We start from the raw sequence: 17,465 nt of genomic DNA on the forward strand, positions 1-17,465 counted from the left end.
TAACAAATTGTAAGAAATTTTCTCATGGAGGTGGTTATTATTGCCAATTTGTCAAACTAATTGTAAGCAGTACAAAAAACCCCCAAACCAAACAAGCAACATGTTCAATTTGTACCAAGACTGTCTGGTCACACATAAGACAATTATCAATTTTATTAACTAGTTTATACTTGCACAACAGTTATTTATTTTCAAGAGCTAGATTATATTAACTGCAGATTATGATTTTACTCTGCTCATTCCTCCCCTAAGGAATTTTATATTGCTTAGAGATGCTGAATTACTGAACACAAAATGAAAACTCCAATGCATACAACTGAAAGAAATATCTATGCTGGAGGGTTTTGAATTTATTTTTAGCTTGTGTACCTGCCTTTTCTTGAGCAACTTATAATAAAAAGTGCTTTCATTTATCATTTCAATCCATTTATAATATAGAAGTTTCAAGATTACTGTCTGTGGGGAAACTAGTTACTAAGTATCACTCAAACTTGTTCAAACTGGAACTGGGAAAAATAAAGGAACAAGAGCATCTAAATTATTAATTACAAAAAGACAAAAAAATCCATTGCACTTTGATGAAAGGTAGGAATATTGTGCACATTGTTTATTGTCAGATATAGCATAAACTTGTAATTAAATGAAATGCAAATTTGTTATTTTTTTCATCACTTACATAGCTCATGTTGCAATACATTGCCTTGCTTGTATAAATGTATGTATGCACACCTGTCCACACATACACATATAAGACACACAACTCTAATTCTAACCGCATAAGTCACGATGACCCTTAAGAATAAATATTACCAATTGATAGATGAATTTTCAGGGCTGTCACTTAGGAGTTTTCACCGGTCAGAACAGTATTTATATTTTTTTTCAGTAAGCCTTGGCTCACTTTCTGTCATATACCACAATTCCCAAAGATGCTACGTAGCTGGTCCTAAAATATTTACCCTTCATTTAGAATATTTAGTCTTCATTTACATTTGAAACAGAAATGGAAAAGAAATAAGAAAAATAATGTGATTATGAGTCAACTTTGCAGTAACACTGCATGACCAGTATATTGGAGTCTAAGATAGAAAAACACACATTATTTTCTCTAGAAATGAAATGTAGATCTATACCTCATCATTTCAAGTATGTTCATGACTATTTACAAAGACAAAATACAGTGTAATCACTTTTTACTATTTAATTTCTGATGAATTCAGAATTTATAAAAAAAAACCCAGCATGTGAATAAATGAAAAATATCTACAGAGTCTAAGGCTCTACACTGCATTGGAACTATGCACTCCAGTACAAAAATTGTCACTAAAAGTTACTTTTAGATTGTGGGGGAAAAAAAAAAAAAAAAAAAGGGGGAAAAGTACCCTTTTGTACTTACCATTACAGATCACTTGAAAATCTACATTAATTTTAGTTAGCAGAAAATAAGACAAGCATTGATTCTCTGAGGACAAGTCAACAACAAATCCCACAGTACTGTAGCACTCAGAAAAGGAACATTAAAAGGCTTACCAGGGCCTCTGATTTGATTGTTGGCCTGACCATAAAGTTTGGGTCAGGATGCAGCATGACTGGTTTAGAGACTATTGGTACCCCTGGATGTCGTTGGGTAGGTGGACTTGGAGCAAGTTGCTATAGGGTTAATTTAAGAAAATTACAATTCACAACATAATTTGTGCAAATCCATCATTTCACCAAGATGCCTCAATGCAAATAGTTTACGGTAATGAATTTAATAACACTAATACAACAAAAGGCTACAAACGTATTTTAACTAAGACTTAAAAAGTCAACAAACCAAAACATAATTTCTCTTGCATCCAAATAGTAGCTTTTTCCCCTAAACTCTGACTTCACCAGCAAGATTATGGAAAAATCTCATCCCTGCTTTTGGCATTTATCCCATAAAGGCAATGAACTGAATGAGAAACTACGGGGGGAAAAAAAAAAAAAAGCTAGAGTCGAGTGTAAGAACATAGTGAACCTGAAATGAGATTTTAACTTATCTACAGCTAAATAGATCTTTTAAGATGAAATTCACCAGGACTGCAGCAATCAGCTTTCCATAAAGAATTTCAAGCTAACTTATCTTAAGAGCAAGGGTTACGCTAATTACTCACCCTTGACTCTACAAAGTACAGATACCCAGAGGCATCTGAGACCTAACCATCCAGCACGTGCTAACCCGATTGTACACTTTTTACTCAGTCAAAACTCCCACTGACGTCAAGAATAGTTTTATTCAAGAAAGAGTTCAAAACTGAGCCCTGTGGGTTTAGTTTCTGACTTAACCTCAGCAACTCTCAGCACACTCTTGTCAATGTTTCTCATAGGAAATGTGATGTATTCCAGACATCATTCATATAGTACAAGCTGTATCCTCCAAAACAATTTGAATCTCTTCCAGCAAATTGGTTAAGCCAGTTTTTTTGGTTTTTGTAATAAGGGAATTTTTGGGGTGGTTTTTTGTTTGTATGGTTGTTTTGTTTTTGTTTTTTTTTTCCCTTTTAAAAATAATTTAAGATAAGAATTTTGGAACCAGATCTTTGAAAGTCCCTGTGGATATCCCTCAACTAATGTTGTTCCACACTACAAAATATATCATCAGGCTTTCTGATCTTAGAAGAATCAGCAGGTTCACAGATACTAACTTGTTAAAGTTGGACTGGATCTGGATGATTTCTCCTGGATTTGCACAATTAAGATTCTAGAGTGCCTCTGAATGGAGAAACCTGACAACCAGCCATCCTGAAACAAATCAGTGTAAGGAGTTGTCAAACAAATGTTGATTCTTCTGAGAAGAAAGCTTGCTTAATACCCATTATGCTGAAAATATAGTTTGGTCCTAGCTCCTTTTGTCTGTCTTCACAAAGTATATTCTCTAAGACACACAGAACAGGCAAATGTGGACTGTATGTTACTGAAGTGTTGAAAATATTAAGTCCTCAGACCATTAGGAGTCACTTCCACTACTTGGTGTTGGGTATCTTGTAACACAGCAATGGATCCACATGGATGCAAGTGCTGAGTTTTAAATAAATTAGCCATGCAGAGTCAAACCCTTAATATTAGTATTACATAGGAAGCTCATAAAACTACAGTCATTATTAACAGTACATGACATACCAGCGGATTGCTTGACACAGAAGATACTTTGCCGACATGGGAGGTGTTTCTTACAACCTAAACAGTAACAGACTTAGTATAGCTCTAGGTTCATGCAAAGCATATAACTAATAATACTTCCGAGAAACAGATCAATTTATACCAGATACTTTAATAAGTTGTCAAGAATGTACTTGACAGGATTTCATTCCTTTTGCAAGTATTTGTTCGAGCCGAACTTGAAATTAAGCAATCTTGGGCCAAAAAAAAAAAAAAAAAAAAAAATCACCAACATAAAGATTTACCAGTTTAAATAATATTAGAAAAGTAAACTTATGGGACAACAAGTTTCTATTTTTAGCTTTAGCAGGCATAAAGACAAGATGTTTATTTGCTGAAGTCAACTAATGCACTGCTTCTGCTTATTTGTGGTGTTAAAACTCAACTTTTTTTAAAAAAAAAACCAAGATAAGTTGTCCAGCTTCTTATTTTTCTTCCATTTCTGAAACCACATCAGGAATACTGAGTTATCTACTTATAAACAAAGCAGCTTTAGCTCAGTATTAATACTTTCCAAAAAGCTGAGCTCTCTCCTCGTATACACTGCTTTTATTCAGTGAAAACCGCCAGCGTTTTTGAAGGGTAGGTTATTTTTCTGTTGTTAACCAATATATTTTTTTCCTTAATCATTAACCTCTTTTCTCTGGCAGTGAAAAACTGCCAGAAACATATATTGGAATATATGGGTTTGGTATTAGATCCTGTATAGCAGTTCCTATATTAATTATTTTATCTGAATATTTTTTATTATCATTGGGAGAATGTATTTCTCCTCTGAATGCTAGTATTTTTTACATCTGCGTCATTTCACATAATTTTTATTTTGCAAATAGCTTGGGAAATGTGTCATCCATAAGAATATCTGGTATCTCCATTTCACTGGATTTAGCATATTCTTGGCACTTCAAACATATAAACCACATAGATCGAGCACTATCAGAGGTCTACTTAAGTTTACGAGAAGAGATTAATAGTTCACATTTGGGCAATTATTCATATAGAAATAATCTGCCAGTTTCCCCTGAGAATTGATTAATTTGCATATCCTTCCCCACCCCAACTAGAATCATGCAAATGCAAAACCTAGTATTTCCAAGTAAACATGCACAAACCCCATGAAAACCAACAATGCATTCAGCCAATCCATGCAGAAAACTGTGGGCGGGGAAAAAAAGTGACTGTATGGGATCCTCTTCTGCTGTTTAAAACAAGAACGAGTACATGAATCTCACTACAGTGCTTAGAAAAGGGAATCATGATGAAATAGTTGCCATTTCTCTTCTAAAGTGAGATCTGGCACAAGATTTCTTATATTTGATCCTCGTTTGGACTGAGATTGTAATAAGAAGGACATCAGAATGTTTTCTCAAAGAAATCTAACTCCTGTGTGTGTAAAAAAGTCAAACCTGATTACCAGCTCTTGTTCATTTAAAAGTATTTTACTGGTAATTTATACATTGTTGATGTTTTAAAAGCTTGAACTTCTGATTTTAAGCTAACTTTCTTTGTTCGCTCTTCTCACCTAACAAAGCAATTTGATGACATATTTAAGACACTTTCAGAAGTAATTTTCACCACAGATATTTTGCTCAAATTTAATGATGAGTTAAATCTGATGCCTGTCATTGCTTTTTTTTTTTAATCTGTAAACACTCAAGTCCAAATTGTCTTTTTAACTGATACATGATACCTGCATGTGGCAGGGTTGCAACATATGTAGGGAGGAGAGAGTAAAACCCTCTTGATTTAAAAAATCTAAAAAATATAACTACCTCCGGACTGCATTCACTACTATAAAACAATGAAATGATCTCACTGCTTCTTTTAACATTGCATGTGGCAGATGGGTAGATCCAGTGAATAAAGTGGGTGATAGAGCAGGGGTGGGAGGCCAAGCAGGGGAATGGTAAAGGCACATGCAACCAAACAGATCATGAGGTCACCTGGGAAGCTGGTGTTACTGCCAGGGCTGGACCTCTTGGAAGTGGAACATTTGGTGTAGGAAGTAGATGAGTTGATGATGCTGGAGTAACAGTGGGTGGTGGTGGCGGAGGTGGTGCCACACGTTGTTTAGGCTTGTCAACTTCATCTAAGTTTATATCATCAAGATCTGTGGTGTGAAGCTGCAGGCCACCGGCAAAACGCCGCATCGATGTGGCAGAAGGAGAAGCAGAAGGACGTCCACTTGCCAACTACATGCAACAGAACAGAAATCTGCCTTAACAGTTCCTCTGCCTGCCACAGATCTGAAAAAATTAATGGCAAATCCTAGAACATCACTCAGCCTAACTGCTCCTGCACAGGAATCTCCCCACACAGAATATACATAAAAGTTTTCCTCTGAAAGCCTTTTTAAAAGCACTTCTTGGGATTCCTTTTTAAAATGAAGAAAACTGGAGTGCTGTGACAGTAGCCTTGGCTGTTGGAGTGGAGGAGTGACAAAAAAACACCCTAAAAAACCCAACTGCATGATGTCTTCAGAAGGTAAAAATCATAGGACAAATCAGACAACACAACTCTTGCCTCTCTAGCTCTTATGAAGAGAAAGCAAGAATTGCTCCTTGAAAAGATGATTATATAAAAGGGAAGTAAATGAAGATAGGCCCTGAAATTCCATGCTATTAAAAAAGGGAAAGGGTCTAAAGTCTGGTGTAAACATAACCAGACATTAATACAAGAGAGGGAAGCCAGCTTAAGCATCTATTCAAAACAGAAAGTTTAGGATGCTATGAATCCTCAGGAGGTTCTGGACCTTCTAATTTCTGTTAATTGACTCCAGAGTTTGAACGTAATGAGCAGCTCACCCAAAAAATAAGGTTGTGTGTGAATGAGGATTCTACATATGTTGTTAGAGTTGATGACACTTCTTTTATCAGTGATCGAACTGAAGTATGTAAGAAAAAACAGTTGATACTCTTTCATTTTGCTATTTTGTAGACTCAGCTAAGGAAATATTAGAGATGAGCTGTTCTACATACACATGAGCCTAATATGACAATACTTCCCTCAGGTTGGTATCTCTGCTGACATCCTTTGGGATCTCCTTATCTGTCATACTCACCCCTTGGTACTAAAAAACAGGTATTTCTCTGGCAGAAGTAAAGAAAACTTACTGCTCTTGTACCCAAGTAGCAGTTCAAGCCTGTAATACCTGAGTATTGTTCAGCTACATTTAACTCTCAAAAGCATTCTGCGTCTGCGTTTTACATGAGTTTAACTGCTTAGGTACTTCTGTAGAAGAATTGTAATGGAATATTTATATATAATGTAATTCATGCAGCAAATAAAACACAGAGTTCTTGTCTTAAATCAGGGTAAAGCTCTGGAAATACAACAGTAGTTTTAATCTGTAATGTGCCCTCTTACTTTACAAAGGAAGGGGAACAAAGATCTAGCAGAACACAGGAAGCCAAATTTAGGTAGTGAGACAAACTGTCCTAGAGACCTGCATTGAAGAGCCACATGGATCTGAGCCTGCGGCCAGGAAGAACAGAAGACCAGCTGCTTTTTTCAGAGCTGCTCCACATTGACCTGAAGGAAATTCATGCAAGAGTGTTCCCCAAGGGTCCCCTTTGCGGTTGCAATTTCTTGGGGATCCTGGGGGAGTTAAGCAGATTGCAGTGTTCCTCTTGAAAGCAGCTGTGCTTGGAAGGCAGCCAGGGCAGCAGGATGGTGGGAAAACCTCACTTCACATCTAGAACCATCAGGCTCCAAGGCACAATCACTATCTGCAACTCCCTTCATTTAAAGGGACTATTTAAAACACAAACTCAAAAGCTATTCTTTGGGAGATTCTTATCTTCTTGTAATCTTCTTAATCTTTTTTTTTCCATGCAATACAAGGAAGTATGCAAGAGCTCATCATCAGTGATGTTCTTATTTTCATCAGATTCTAAAAAATATGGCTGGGTATTCTAGTCTCAGTTTTATTATTGCTAGTATGTCCCACCTAGCCCAAAAAGCTCACAAGCCAATAAAACAGTTAATTTTGTGGTGATAGTATATGTTAAAAGGATAAAATAAAGACAGTTCATTAAAATAATTCTTAAAAATCTCCATAAAATATAGGAACAGAATATGCTTTAGACTGTAATTCATTAATTCCGGACATGCTTTTCCTCTCTTAGAAAGAAGACTGAGGGGAGAAGATCAAGACAGAATTTTCTCTGGTAAAAGCCTGCTGCTTTTAGGACACTAGTGAGTTATTTAGGGATCATGAAATATATGGAGAAGCCAGAATTTTACCTCAGGCGATTCATTCTCCACAGAGGAAATCTGTTCTAACCGTGTCTGACAAAGTCTTTCCACCCAGTGCTGCACCTTTTCTGATTCTTCCAGGTCTTCTCGTTCTGTCTCAGATACCTTAACCATAACATCAGCGCATGAAAAAACGTTATAGGTATAGTTACAATACCAATAGGTTTCAAAGTATGAAATACCTTTTAAATTAGTTTAAAAACTAATAATGCTTTTGCAAATTATTTCCTATTTTGCTGTTTTCATTAAATTCATTGCTACACATGGACACTCATTATCCTTATTTAGGATAAAAACTGACTGTAGAAACAAGCAAACAGAGTTTTGCAGTGAAACAGCATTTTTTTAAAACTTCATTATCCTTGACATTATTAAACAAGTGTCCTGCTGAGATAATGTCACTAAAGATTCAGCTCATTTTATTTCAGTATCATTTGGCACTTGATAGAACACAACATACCTCTTGCACGAGACGATTTATTTTCAGCTGCTTTTCTTTCTCCAACATTCCTTCTTTCTCTTTGGCAAGTTTTTGCTCAAACTCCATTTCCTTTTTATTCTTCTTCTGTTCACAAAAACTATCACTTTTTGACTTCTTTCTTTCTTTTCCTTTCTGGGAAGTTTTGGTGGGTTTGTTTTTCAATTTTTTGTTTTTAGTTAAACAGATTTTTACATCAGCTAAAAACACTGCAAACTTCAAGTTCCGTACATGAGTGCCTGCCTTGAAAATTTAATTACAGTCTGTGCAAGTATGGGAATGGTTTTTCAAAAGAAAAATCTAAAGTCCATTTCCCCAGCAATTTGCAGGAAATTCAACCTTATCTGGAGGGTCTGTGAACATTAACGTAAATTGGACAAGATCAGACAGTTCAACTGTTTTGTTTCTATGTAAAGTTACAACATTAGGGCACACAGGCCCACTACAAAACTTTAATATTCAAACAGTTTTTGTTAGGTCTTGATTTGCCATCTCTCTATTCTGGCATTTTTATATATATACCAGAATATGTATATATGTGGATATATATAGACTGCTTTTAGGTGACAGATGCTCATGTATAGGTAGATCTGAATATTCTATGAATAAATCATCTTCATGCATGTGTCCTAAAATGAGCACTGCATGCCTTAATACAACAGAAGTAAGCAATTGTAAATGAAAGGGTTAGATTGGTGCACAAAATGAATTGCTCCTAGGAAAGACCACTGCATCACAAAGACCACACAGCTCTTACAGGCACTGGATAAAATCTACTCATGTGAGTGAACTAATACAGCACAAAGCAACTAAAATTTTACACGTAGGGTGCAACCAAAGGGAACAACTACATAGTGTTTTTGGATCCTTTCTTCCTGTTGTCTTCAAATATACCTTGCTCCTTATTTCTGCTTTAATGATGGCATATTTCTCCTATCCTCTCCTGTTTGTACTGCTAGGGCCTAGTTCATATTGGTGTCCTGGTTTTGGCTGGGACAGAGTTAATTTTCTTCCTAGTACCTGGTACAGTGCTGTGTTTTGGATTCAGTGTTGATAACACACTGGTGCTTTAGTTGTTGCCAAGTCATGCTTATCCTAAGCCAAGGATTTTTAGGTTTCCCATGCTCTGCCAGTGATCAGGTGCACAAGAAACTGGGAGACACCATGGCCAGGACAGCTGACCCCAACCAGCCAGAGGGCTATTCCATACCACAGGATGTCATGCTCACTATAGAAACTGGGGGGGAGTTGGCTGGGGGGCAGACTGCTGCTCGGGTGTTGGTCAGTGGGCGGTGAGCAACTGCATTGGGCATCAATTGTCTTTTCTTGGCTCTTATTTCTTTTTTTATCTTCCTTTTCTTTACAATTATTCTTATTGTTGTTATTATAACTATATTTATTTCTATTATTAAACTGTTCTTATCTCAACTCACGAGTTTTATTTTTTTTCCAATTCTCCTCCCCATCCCACCGGGGCCAGGTGGGGAGGAGCAAGCAAGAAGCTGTATGGTGCTCAGCTGCCAGATGGGGTTAAACCATGACATCTGGAAAGCCCGTGTTCTCCTTTTATTTATGAAAAAGTAAAAAGGAGGAGCAGCTGGCCACTTATTGTCAACTACTGCCAGTGACCAGAGAGGCTATGCTTGGGTTTGATTTCGCTCTGCTAATTGTCATCAACTACCAACTTTTCATGGTGGTTTTGGGGATTCAAATCATGAACATGCTTCACCTTAAATAGCATGATTTGTCTTCCTTCCACCTTTTACATGTAATGATAATAAAGCCTTGGAAAACAGACATTTTCCCTGGCAGCTAAAAAAGTCAATTCCCACACTCAAGTAGTTATTGGAACTTTGTACTGCTAAGCTCAGTGTGATGTTGTCCATTGCTTCATGGTTAAGTGATGTTGTTGGAAAAAAAAAAATGTAAAGAAATTAATAATTGTTGGAGACAAAATTTTTTAAAAGTTTAAAGTAAAATCTAGCTTTCCATACTAATGTTTTAGCATAAATATAATTCTGTTGGCATTCAGGGTTAATTAGTTGTACCTTAACAACAATTGCTAATTTTATTATATTATATTATTATAATTTTATTATTCTCTAATAATTACAAGATACATTTAGTACCATCTACTAAAGGTAAACATCTGGCAGGTCAACCTGCTAGGTATCAACACTTGAAAAATTACTGAATTTAAAGGCAGTACACCAAGCAGTACACAGGCCAAAGTGTTCCAGAACCTGAACATATATCAGACAATGTTAGCTGTGTTCACTGCATTCAGGTACGGCAGTACGAGTCGTCCTTTCCACACATTATAGGTTCAGTTTATTTGCATTTATAGACATTTTTAGTACAACGTGAAAGTTTGGTTTTAAAAGAAAACAAAACATATCAATTAGCAATTTGGAGAATGAAAATTCATCACTTCCAGATTTTGAAATATTTCTAAAAGCAAAAGATTAAAAATACATCTTTTCAAGCCTCTAGTTCAGACTGTGTAGTAAAGTTCAACAGGAACTGGGTAGGATCTTCATTACTATATGAAAAATATTTGGATGCTCTGCAATCTTTGTCAGCAGGAATACAGAAGATCACCTACATGTGAGGGAACTTAGTTTTCATAACATGTATTTATATTTTTCAGATGGAATTCCTAACTGTACTGGCTTTCACATGTTACAGATCCATGATGATTTTCAGCTGCTAGCAGTACAGAATGGTATCAGAGTGCACCATCACTTCCTAGTCTCTAACAAGGAGAACATTTTCTGTCCACACAGAAGGTTAAACAGTCCTAAACAGTGACACAAATACTTCTGCCAGACACAATCCTGACCTCCTCAGAAACGCCAAGTTCTCAGAAGATAGACATATGAACCCTTCTTGACACTTCTACCCCAGTTCAGCCACCACAAAAAAACCCAAACACCACAAAACACAACCACAAACCCCTCATAATATGGCTAATATACACTGAAAGAAATAAACAGAATAAAGCAGCAGCAGGAATAGAGTATTATTAGAAACTCTAAGAATTTGAAATTGCAATACTTTAGCAGCAGTTCTACAGATGTGAAAGTATTGTATCAAACTTAAAGGTTTTCATTTTTCTGTTGTTCATTCTGTATAATGTACATGCCTAAAACTTTTTGCCTTCAGCACTCTTCTTACTGGGAGATATGCAAAAGTGTAACTGGGAACTGCATACTTGGTTCCCACTGGATTTTTGAGTCTGTACTTTAATACATTATTCTGAGGACTTTTGGAGAACATAAAGACATACACTGCCCACCTGTACATAACACCTTCTGCAAAGTATTAACATACAATTCCCACTGCAGCTGGCAGAACTTGAAAAGTCCAAAGTATTCAAAAGAAAAAACTCCTAGGTAGATGCATCCCAAACACATCTGAATTTGTGCACACGTTAAAAGAAGCATTTGACTAAAAAGAATCTCTAGTAATAACAGAGAAGAAGAATAAAAAAAGAGGAATTATAATTCAAATGCACAGCAAACAGATTTACATAGCAAACTTTGTACCTTGCGGATTGTGGGAAATTTTCCTTCATACCGATAAAACCATCCAAAAGCTACAAAAGGTAAAGGAAAAGCTGGTTTTTGAAGAAAAGTCAAGGACTGCTTCAGATTCAGATTAATCCATGCTGATACATGTAACCGATTAAAATTTATTTGAAGATGCCACATGAAAGGTTCATTATTACATGACAAGTTCTTAGATGATTTCTTGATAAATTGTGCTAGTACATTTAGTCATGTTATCCTTACTTTACCAGTACACATTTTATGTTAAACAAAGTAAATGCAACAGGTAACCTTCATACAGAAACATACACCCATACGCATTGCTAAGATTGCTATGGTCACGGTCCTACTTTACACTAGTTTTAACAAGCCTTCTTAAAATGAAACAGGCTTTCAAACTCATCCAGGCTTGTGGCAGAACACCGTGGCATTTGAGGAGACAAGAAAAGCACCACTTCCTAGGCCAAGTGCATAAATATTTAAAATAACATTGTTAAGCAAAAACATACAAAAGAATCCATTACCATAATTTTATATAAGAAACACTGGTAACACACAGAGCTCTCAATATGATCCATCTTTCAGTAGGATTGATAGATTTTGTATTTGTATCAAGGTATCTTTAGAAAGCAATAACAGCAACAGTGTCCTAATCTTTCACAATTTACTAAAGGACCAGCTCAGTATTAAGACTGACTGTCAGGAGGAAGTGAAACACAGGAAGAATCTGAATCAGGATAGGAAGTTAATGCTGAGCAGCAAACCTGTTTGTCCTGTTTCATGATCACTTCATCCATGTCATCTGTTTCAAGTTGGTCATGTGCAACTCCCTCTAAATCTACTAGAGAAACAAAGGAGGAAAGGAGTGAGGAGATAGAAATGACAGTCTAACTGGAGGTTCCCATGAAATGAAAAAGAGATCAGCAATGTGTGACTAGAAGTTTCCATGAAACAAAAAGAAGTTAGCAATGGGATATTTTTTTACATAATTGAAAAAGAATGAGGTCCTGCTTAAATCAATTTCCAATGTCCTCCAACTCTGAAGAGCAGTTCAGAACTGCACATGGCCAATTAGTCTGTTCTGCTATGAAGGGAAGCCTGCAGAGGTAGGTGGCTTTTCCTGTAATTAAACCATCAGCAGTTCTGGGATATCTGGCTTCAAAAAGAAACACCAGCCTTCTGCTGTGCTGTCACTGGGGTAAATGCTATACAGAGAAAACACTGTCCTGAAGAATCAGAAAAATAAACGGATAAAAGATGGTTGCAAAAGAAACATTTCTCCATCTCAGTTTCTCAGCCATGAAAAGTTAAGTGACTTCCCCAAAGTCACCAGAAAAATAACATAATCAGGTTAAGAACCAACCCAGGTCTCCCTTAAGTTATGCAACAAGCACTTTCCACTTCTGCCTTTGCCTAATACCATTTTAGTACACTCTCCACATACTATCTGTAGCTTCCAATTTAGCTTCTTAACTGCCAATTAAGCTCCAAGTGCCTTAAATTCCTTTGGACAACTAAATCAGACTTACACTTCAGGGCAATTCTTCATGGAAAAGTTGCAGTGTACAAACAGTACCTCCTCCTCTCTTGACTAATTCTGAAGCAGCCTGCCCAGTGATATCAAATCAATTTTCAGTCTGTGCAGACTACAGCCTGTTTGTGAAAGATTTGCTGCAATGGATGAAAAGAGGAAGAAGACAGGAAAAAGGAAGACAGGAGGAAAAAGACACAGATTGAGTAAGGAAAATTAAAGCAGCAAGAGGGGAACAGAAAAAACAAAACTAAGGAACAGGTGTTTTGAAATCTACAGGTAATCTACATTTGAAAAAGCAGGATTTAATTTCCACTCTGACAAATGGTCTATTTAACATATTAGCAGATCTGCATAGCAACTCATGGACAGATGCCTGAATTTTGCAAATCCTTAGAAACGTGCCTAGCTTTCTCATGATTAGGTCACTAGGAACTGCTACAGTAGTTCTGACTGTATGCGTTTAATCAGTACATGCTTACATGCTTTGCTCCCCAAGTGTTCAGCATGCAAGATTATTTTTGCACCAGTTGTAAACATCATTATACTATCACCATTTCATTTTTAAGACAGTTGTCAAAAGAGCATGAGCTGAAGAAAGTGATATACAGAAAAATGAAGTGGTAAATACTTTAGCCTGAGAAGGAATAAAGCAGATGTGAAAGGCATGCTGGCAAGAAACAGATCTGTCAAAAGATCCAGGAAAAACACTTAAAAAAAAGTCACTGATTCTTAAGAATCTTTGATTTTTCTCTTTTTTGTTTAGTGTCTCACTGTTGTTTTGCAACAATTATTTCTGTTGCATTTTTTGTGGACATTCAATATATTAAGTTGTTTACTCCTCCTCACGGAAGAGAAGCAAGGGAGCTTCAAGACATTCCTACAGACCCCAAAGACTAGGTCCTGCTGAAGAGATGAGGGAAAAGATCTTTAGATTTTTCTGAAAACTAAGCATTGAATTCATTTCCTCCAAGCCAAAAGCAGTGATTACATATTTATCTTTTTTTAGTTAGAATCAAGCAGATAAAAATACTCAAAACCATAATTTCCACCCTTCATAATACACTGATTTAGAAAAGAAAAAAGATAACAGATAGGAATAGTACAAAGTACATTCATTAACTCCAAATGAGACTCCAAATCTAGTACTAGTTTTCTACATTCAAACACTCCACCTCCCAAGATCTCTTATCAAATATAAAAATGTTATTTGCTGATATGATTAATGCAGCTAGCTCAAAGCTAATTCCAAATGAAAGAACAAAACCAAACACTTGTCTCCCCTTCTTCATACCTTCATTTTGAAAAGTAACAGTAAAAAAATGCCCCAAACCCCTAAACTATTACTTATTACTATAAATAATATTTTCTTCACTGAGATGAAAGCACTCATATGTATATAGCTTAGTATTTGAGTATCAGTCCACATGGACATGAAACATAATCATGTATCATATAAAAAATGCAGCACTACTTCCATTTGTGCACACACTGGAAATTAGCACTAATATACTGATGCAAGAACTGCTCCGTGAAGAGGTTGACAGGCAAAACACTGAACACAAACAACATGGAAAGCAATGCACCAAAACCACAAGCTAAAGAGGTTTTAGTGAGCTTTATTTTAATTGTCATCCCTGCTGGTGCCGCTTGTAAAAACCATGGCTGTTTGAGTGGCTGTAGATTTTGTGAGCTAGATACCTGTTAAATAAGAGATATTAAATTAATCTATCATATGCTTCCAGCCTTCTGAAAATAACAAAGTCATAACTAGCTTGGCTTGGCCACAAACTAGGGACATATGCCATACAGCTCAGTGATGTCAAAGAAATACTTTCCCTAGGAAGCAGGTTAGCATCAATTACTTACTTTTGTGTTTGGAACGAGGGGCAGAATGCACTTCTGCAGTTACAGTTTTTAGTGATTTAGGAGGTTCTTTAGGACCCCAGTCTTCTTCCCACTCCTTTTTAAATTTCTCTTCTTCTGCTGTTATCCTATAGGGAAAAAGTGCAGCTAGGAATTCTGAGTATAAAAACAACAGCATCAAAGTAAATTCATCTTTGTTTTTTTCTCTTTAATATAATGCAAAATAAACTCCCCTTCCCCCAAACCAAATTCCTTTCAACAAGCTAAGTTTAATTTACTAAGCTACTAAGATAATGTGCAAAATACAATGTGACTGACTGAAATGTTCTTACTTGAGACTTCTAAGGCCAGTTATACAAACACCTGCACAGATATTAAGCCCCAAGTGATGCACTATAATACTGTCACCTTAACTGAATCCAAAAACCATCTCTCACCTAATAATTTTTCATTTTTAGAATGGGGAAGAATCTATTAGAAAAACAGTCAGTTTTAACTAAAATACTAAGTGACAGAATATCTACCACCTGCCTAAATCAGATGTTACAATGGTAAATTATACCTAAAACCCGTGTCATCTTTCTATATCATATCTCCATTTTGATAACTGCTTCCTAAACACATACTTCTAAGCTACACTAAACAGTGACTCTTCACAGAAAGAACTAAATGCTGTTAAGACACAAACTACATTAAATTCAGCATCCTAGGGGAAAAAAAAAAAAGTCACTTTGGAATAAAGGAGAACATAAAACAAGTAAATTATCTAAAAGGCACCTAGAAAGGCACCAAGATTAAGAAAAGGACATTTTGAAGAAAATTCAGCAAATCTCAAGCAGGTCACAAGAGAACTGCCATATAACCTAACAGTCTGTAACTTCATATAAGGTGCCTTTAAGTGATCCCTGATCTATTCTTGGCTGTAGCCTGTCTTGAACTGGTAAACTAATATATGGTGCCAAAGTTTACCAGGTCTTAGATATATATTATGCTGTTTCTATTTGTATTACCTTTTGCATCTCTAAAGTAGCTAAGGTAAATTTAAAAAATACCCACATGTTCAAAGCACTATTAAATCTGCAGCTGAGGTCAGGATTTAAATTTGGAGGCATAGTTAGGAGGGAACATTGGACAGAATGTTTAGATTTGCTGTTTACATTTCAATTTAAAAAAATATGGGGTTACAACGTAACTTGAAGTACACAGAGTTAAGGACCTCTGCCATTTAGGTACATTTGAAATTTTTTGCAGGATACTAATAAAGGGCACAGTGACTTCATACAAGGAATTCCTGCAGAATGGATTTTAAAAATGGAGCAAAGTATCATCCTCACAAACTGTTAATACAGGAAAGCAAGCATTGTGTTTTAGTGAAATTGCCTGCCTGCAAATGCTTATTAAATCTAACCTTTAGATTAAATCTATGTTCCTATACTACCATCCTCCCTCCTCTACACCAAGGAGATTAACACTGATTTAACAGTTTGGATTGTAACATGGAAAAGCTTAAGAAGTGCCTGAGCAGCACTTGGAAATTATACAGGGAAGTATAAAGACATGCTAGACCTTACAATGAGCATTCCTCAGGGCAGCCTCATCATGATAGTCCTCCCTGAGTGAGTAAAGATGCACTTAGTTCAGAGGGATACTGCAGATATCGAGCATTCATTATAACAGAAAGGCAATCTGGATTTGGAGAATGGAATCATTCTTCACCTGTGATGGTCTGCTTTTAGAGCAGCTTTCCATGGCTATTACAGGAATTTCTATAGCAGACCACAATAAAAACCAAGATGTTATCTATTCCCCAGGAATTAGAAAAGGAAAACATGTAAGAATTCATCCACATGCTGCAGTAGAGCCGACAGCAGGACTGTCAGAAGAGTCTTCTCTTGTGACAGCTGGGGAATATATTCCTTTTCGCACCTCACAGATTCAGAAAACCCTGCACTTTTTCTATCAGAGAATTCTAGCTAATACAGGTACGTGAAAAGGGACTCAAGTGAATATGAATTAAAAACTGTTTAAGATGTAAAAGGTGCAAAGCTGAATACTTCAGGGTCAATCTTAGCTCCAAAAGGCTGCATCAAAGCAGATACTGTGCAATTTCACACTATCTTTCATGTAATTTCCCACTGTCATTTAGAAGGCAAATTAATTACTGTGATAACAACAACATGTTTTACTGGTCAAAGTTCCAAATGTAAAACAATTCTTAAATTACATTTATAGTAGTGACTTCATTATGATAGAATCTGTAAACGTGTCTAGTGCCTAGAATCACAGATTTTTAAAAAACAGAATAGATTGTTTTAATAAAAATCAGATTTCCTGAATAAAATAGGTTATAGAATTTCCTCCTCTTGGTGTAACAGTTTGAATTTAATTAATTCTCTCCTTAGATAAGAGAAAGCCTACTTAAAAATTATGATGACAAAAATTTCTACTCAAAACAATTAGCATCCCATAGTTCTTATTTTAGTCTAAATCTATACAGCTTTTGCTTTTGGAACTTTCTGATAGACTGAAAAGGCTATGAAATTCCACACTGTGTACACTCTTACAGATCATGAACAAACTACCTGTGTTTTGTTTTGTT

General features: G+C 36.1%; 1 protein-coding gene across 3 annotated transcripts in view; it reads right to left on the reverse strand.

Annotated features, from left to right (window-relative positions):
• Positions 1–17,465, reverse strand: part of USH1C (USH1 protein network component harmonin) — a 47,863-nt gene that overhangs the window by 12,419 nt on the left and 17,979 nt on the right. For 2 of the 3 annotated variants that reach the window (XM_074917953.1, XM_074917952.1), the window contains exons 14-20: positions 14,870–14,994; positions 11,467–11,516; positions 7,901–8,053; positions 7,429–7,545; positions 5,127–5,375; positions 3,145–3,201; positions 1,531–1,650 (exon numbers count right to left, since the gene is read on the reverse strand). In XM_074917953.1, coding sequence (XP_074774054.1) covers positions 1,531–1,650; positions 3,145–3,201; positions 5,127–5,375; positions 7,429–7,545; positions 7,901–8,053; positions 11,467–11,516; positions 14,870–14,994 — 871 coding nt within the window. The remainder of the gene's footprint in view (positions 1–1,530; positions 1,651–3,144; positions 3,202–5,126; positions 5,376–7,428; positions 7,546–7,900; positions 8,054–11,466; positions 11,517–14,869; positions 14,995–17,465) is intronic. The other variant, XM_074917954.1, reaches the window with a different exon arrangement.

Source organism: Athene noctua, chromosome 14 (genome assembly GCF_965140245.1).
Source record: "Athene noctua chromosome 14, bAthNoc1.hap1.1, whole genome shotgun sequence".
NCBI classification, from domain to species: Eukaryota; Metazoa; Chordata; class Aves; order Strigiformes; family Strigidae; genus Athene; species Athene noctua.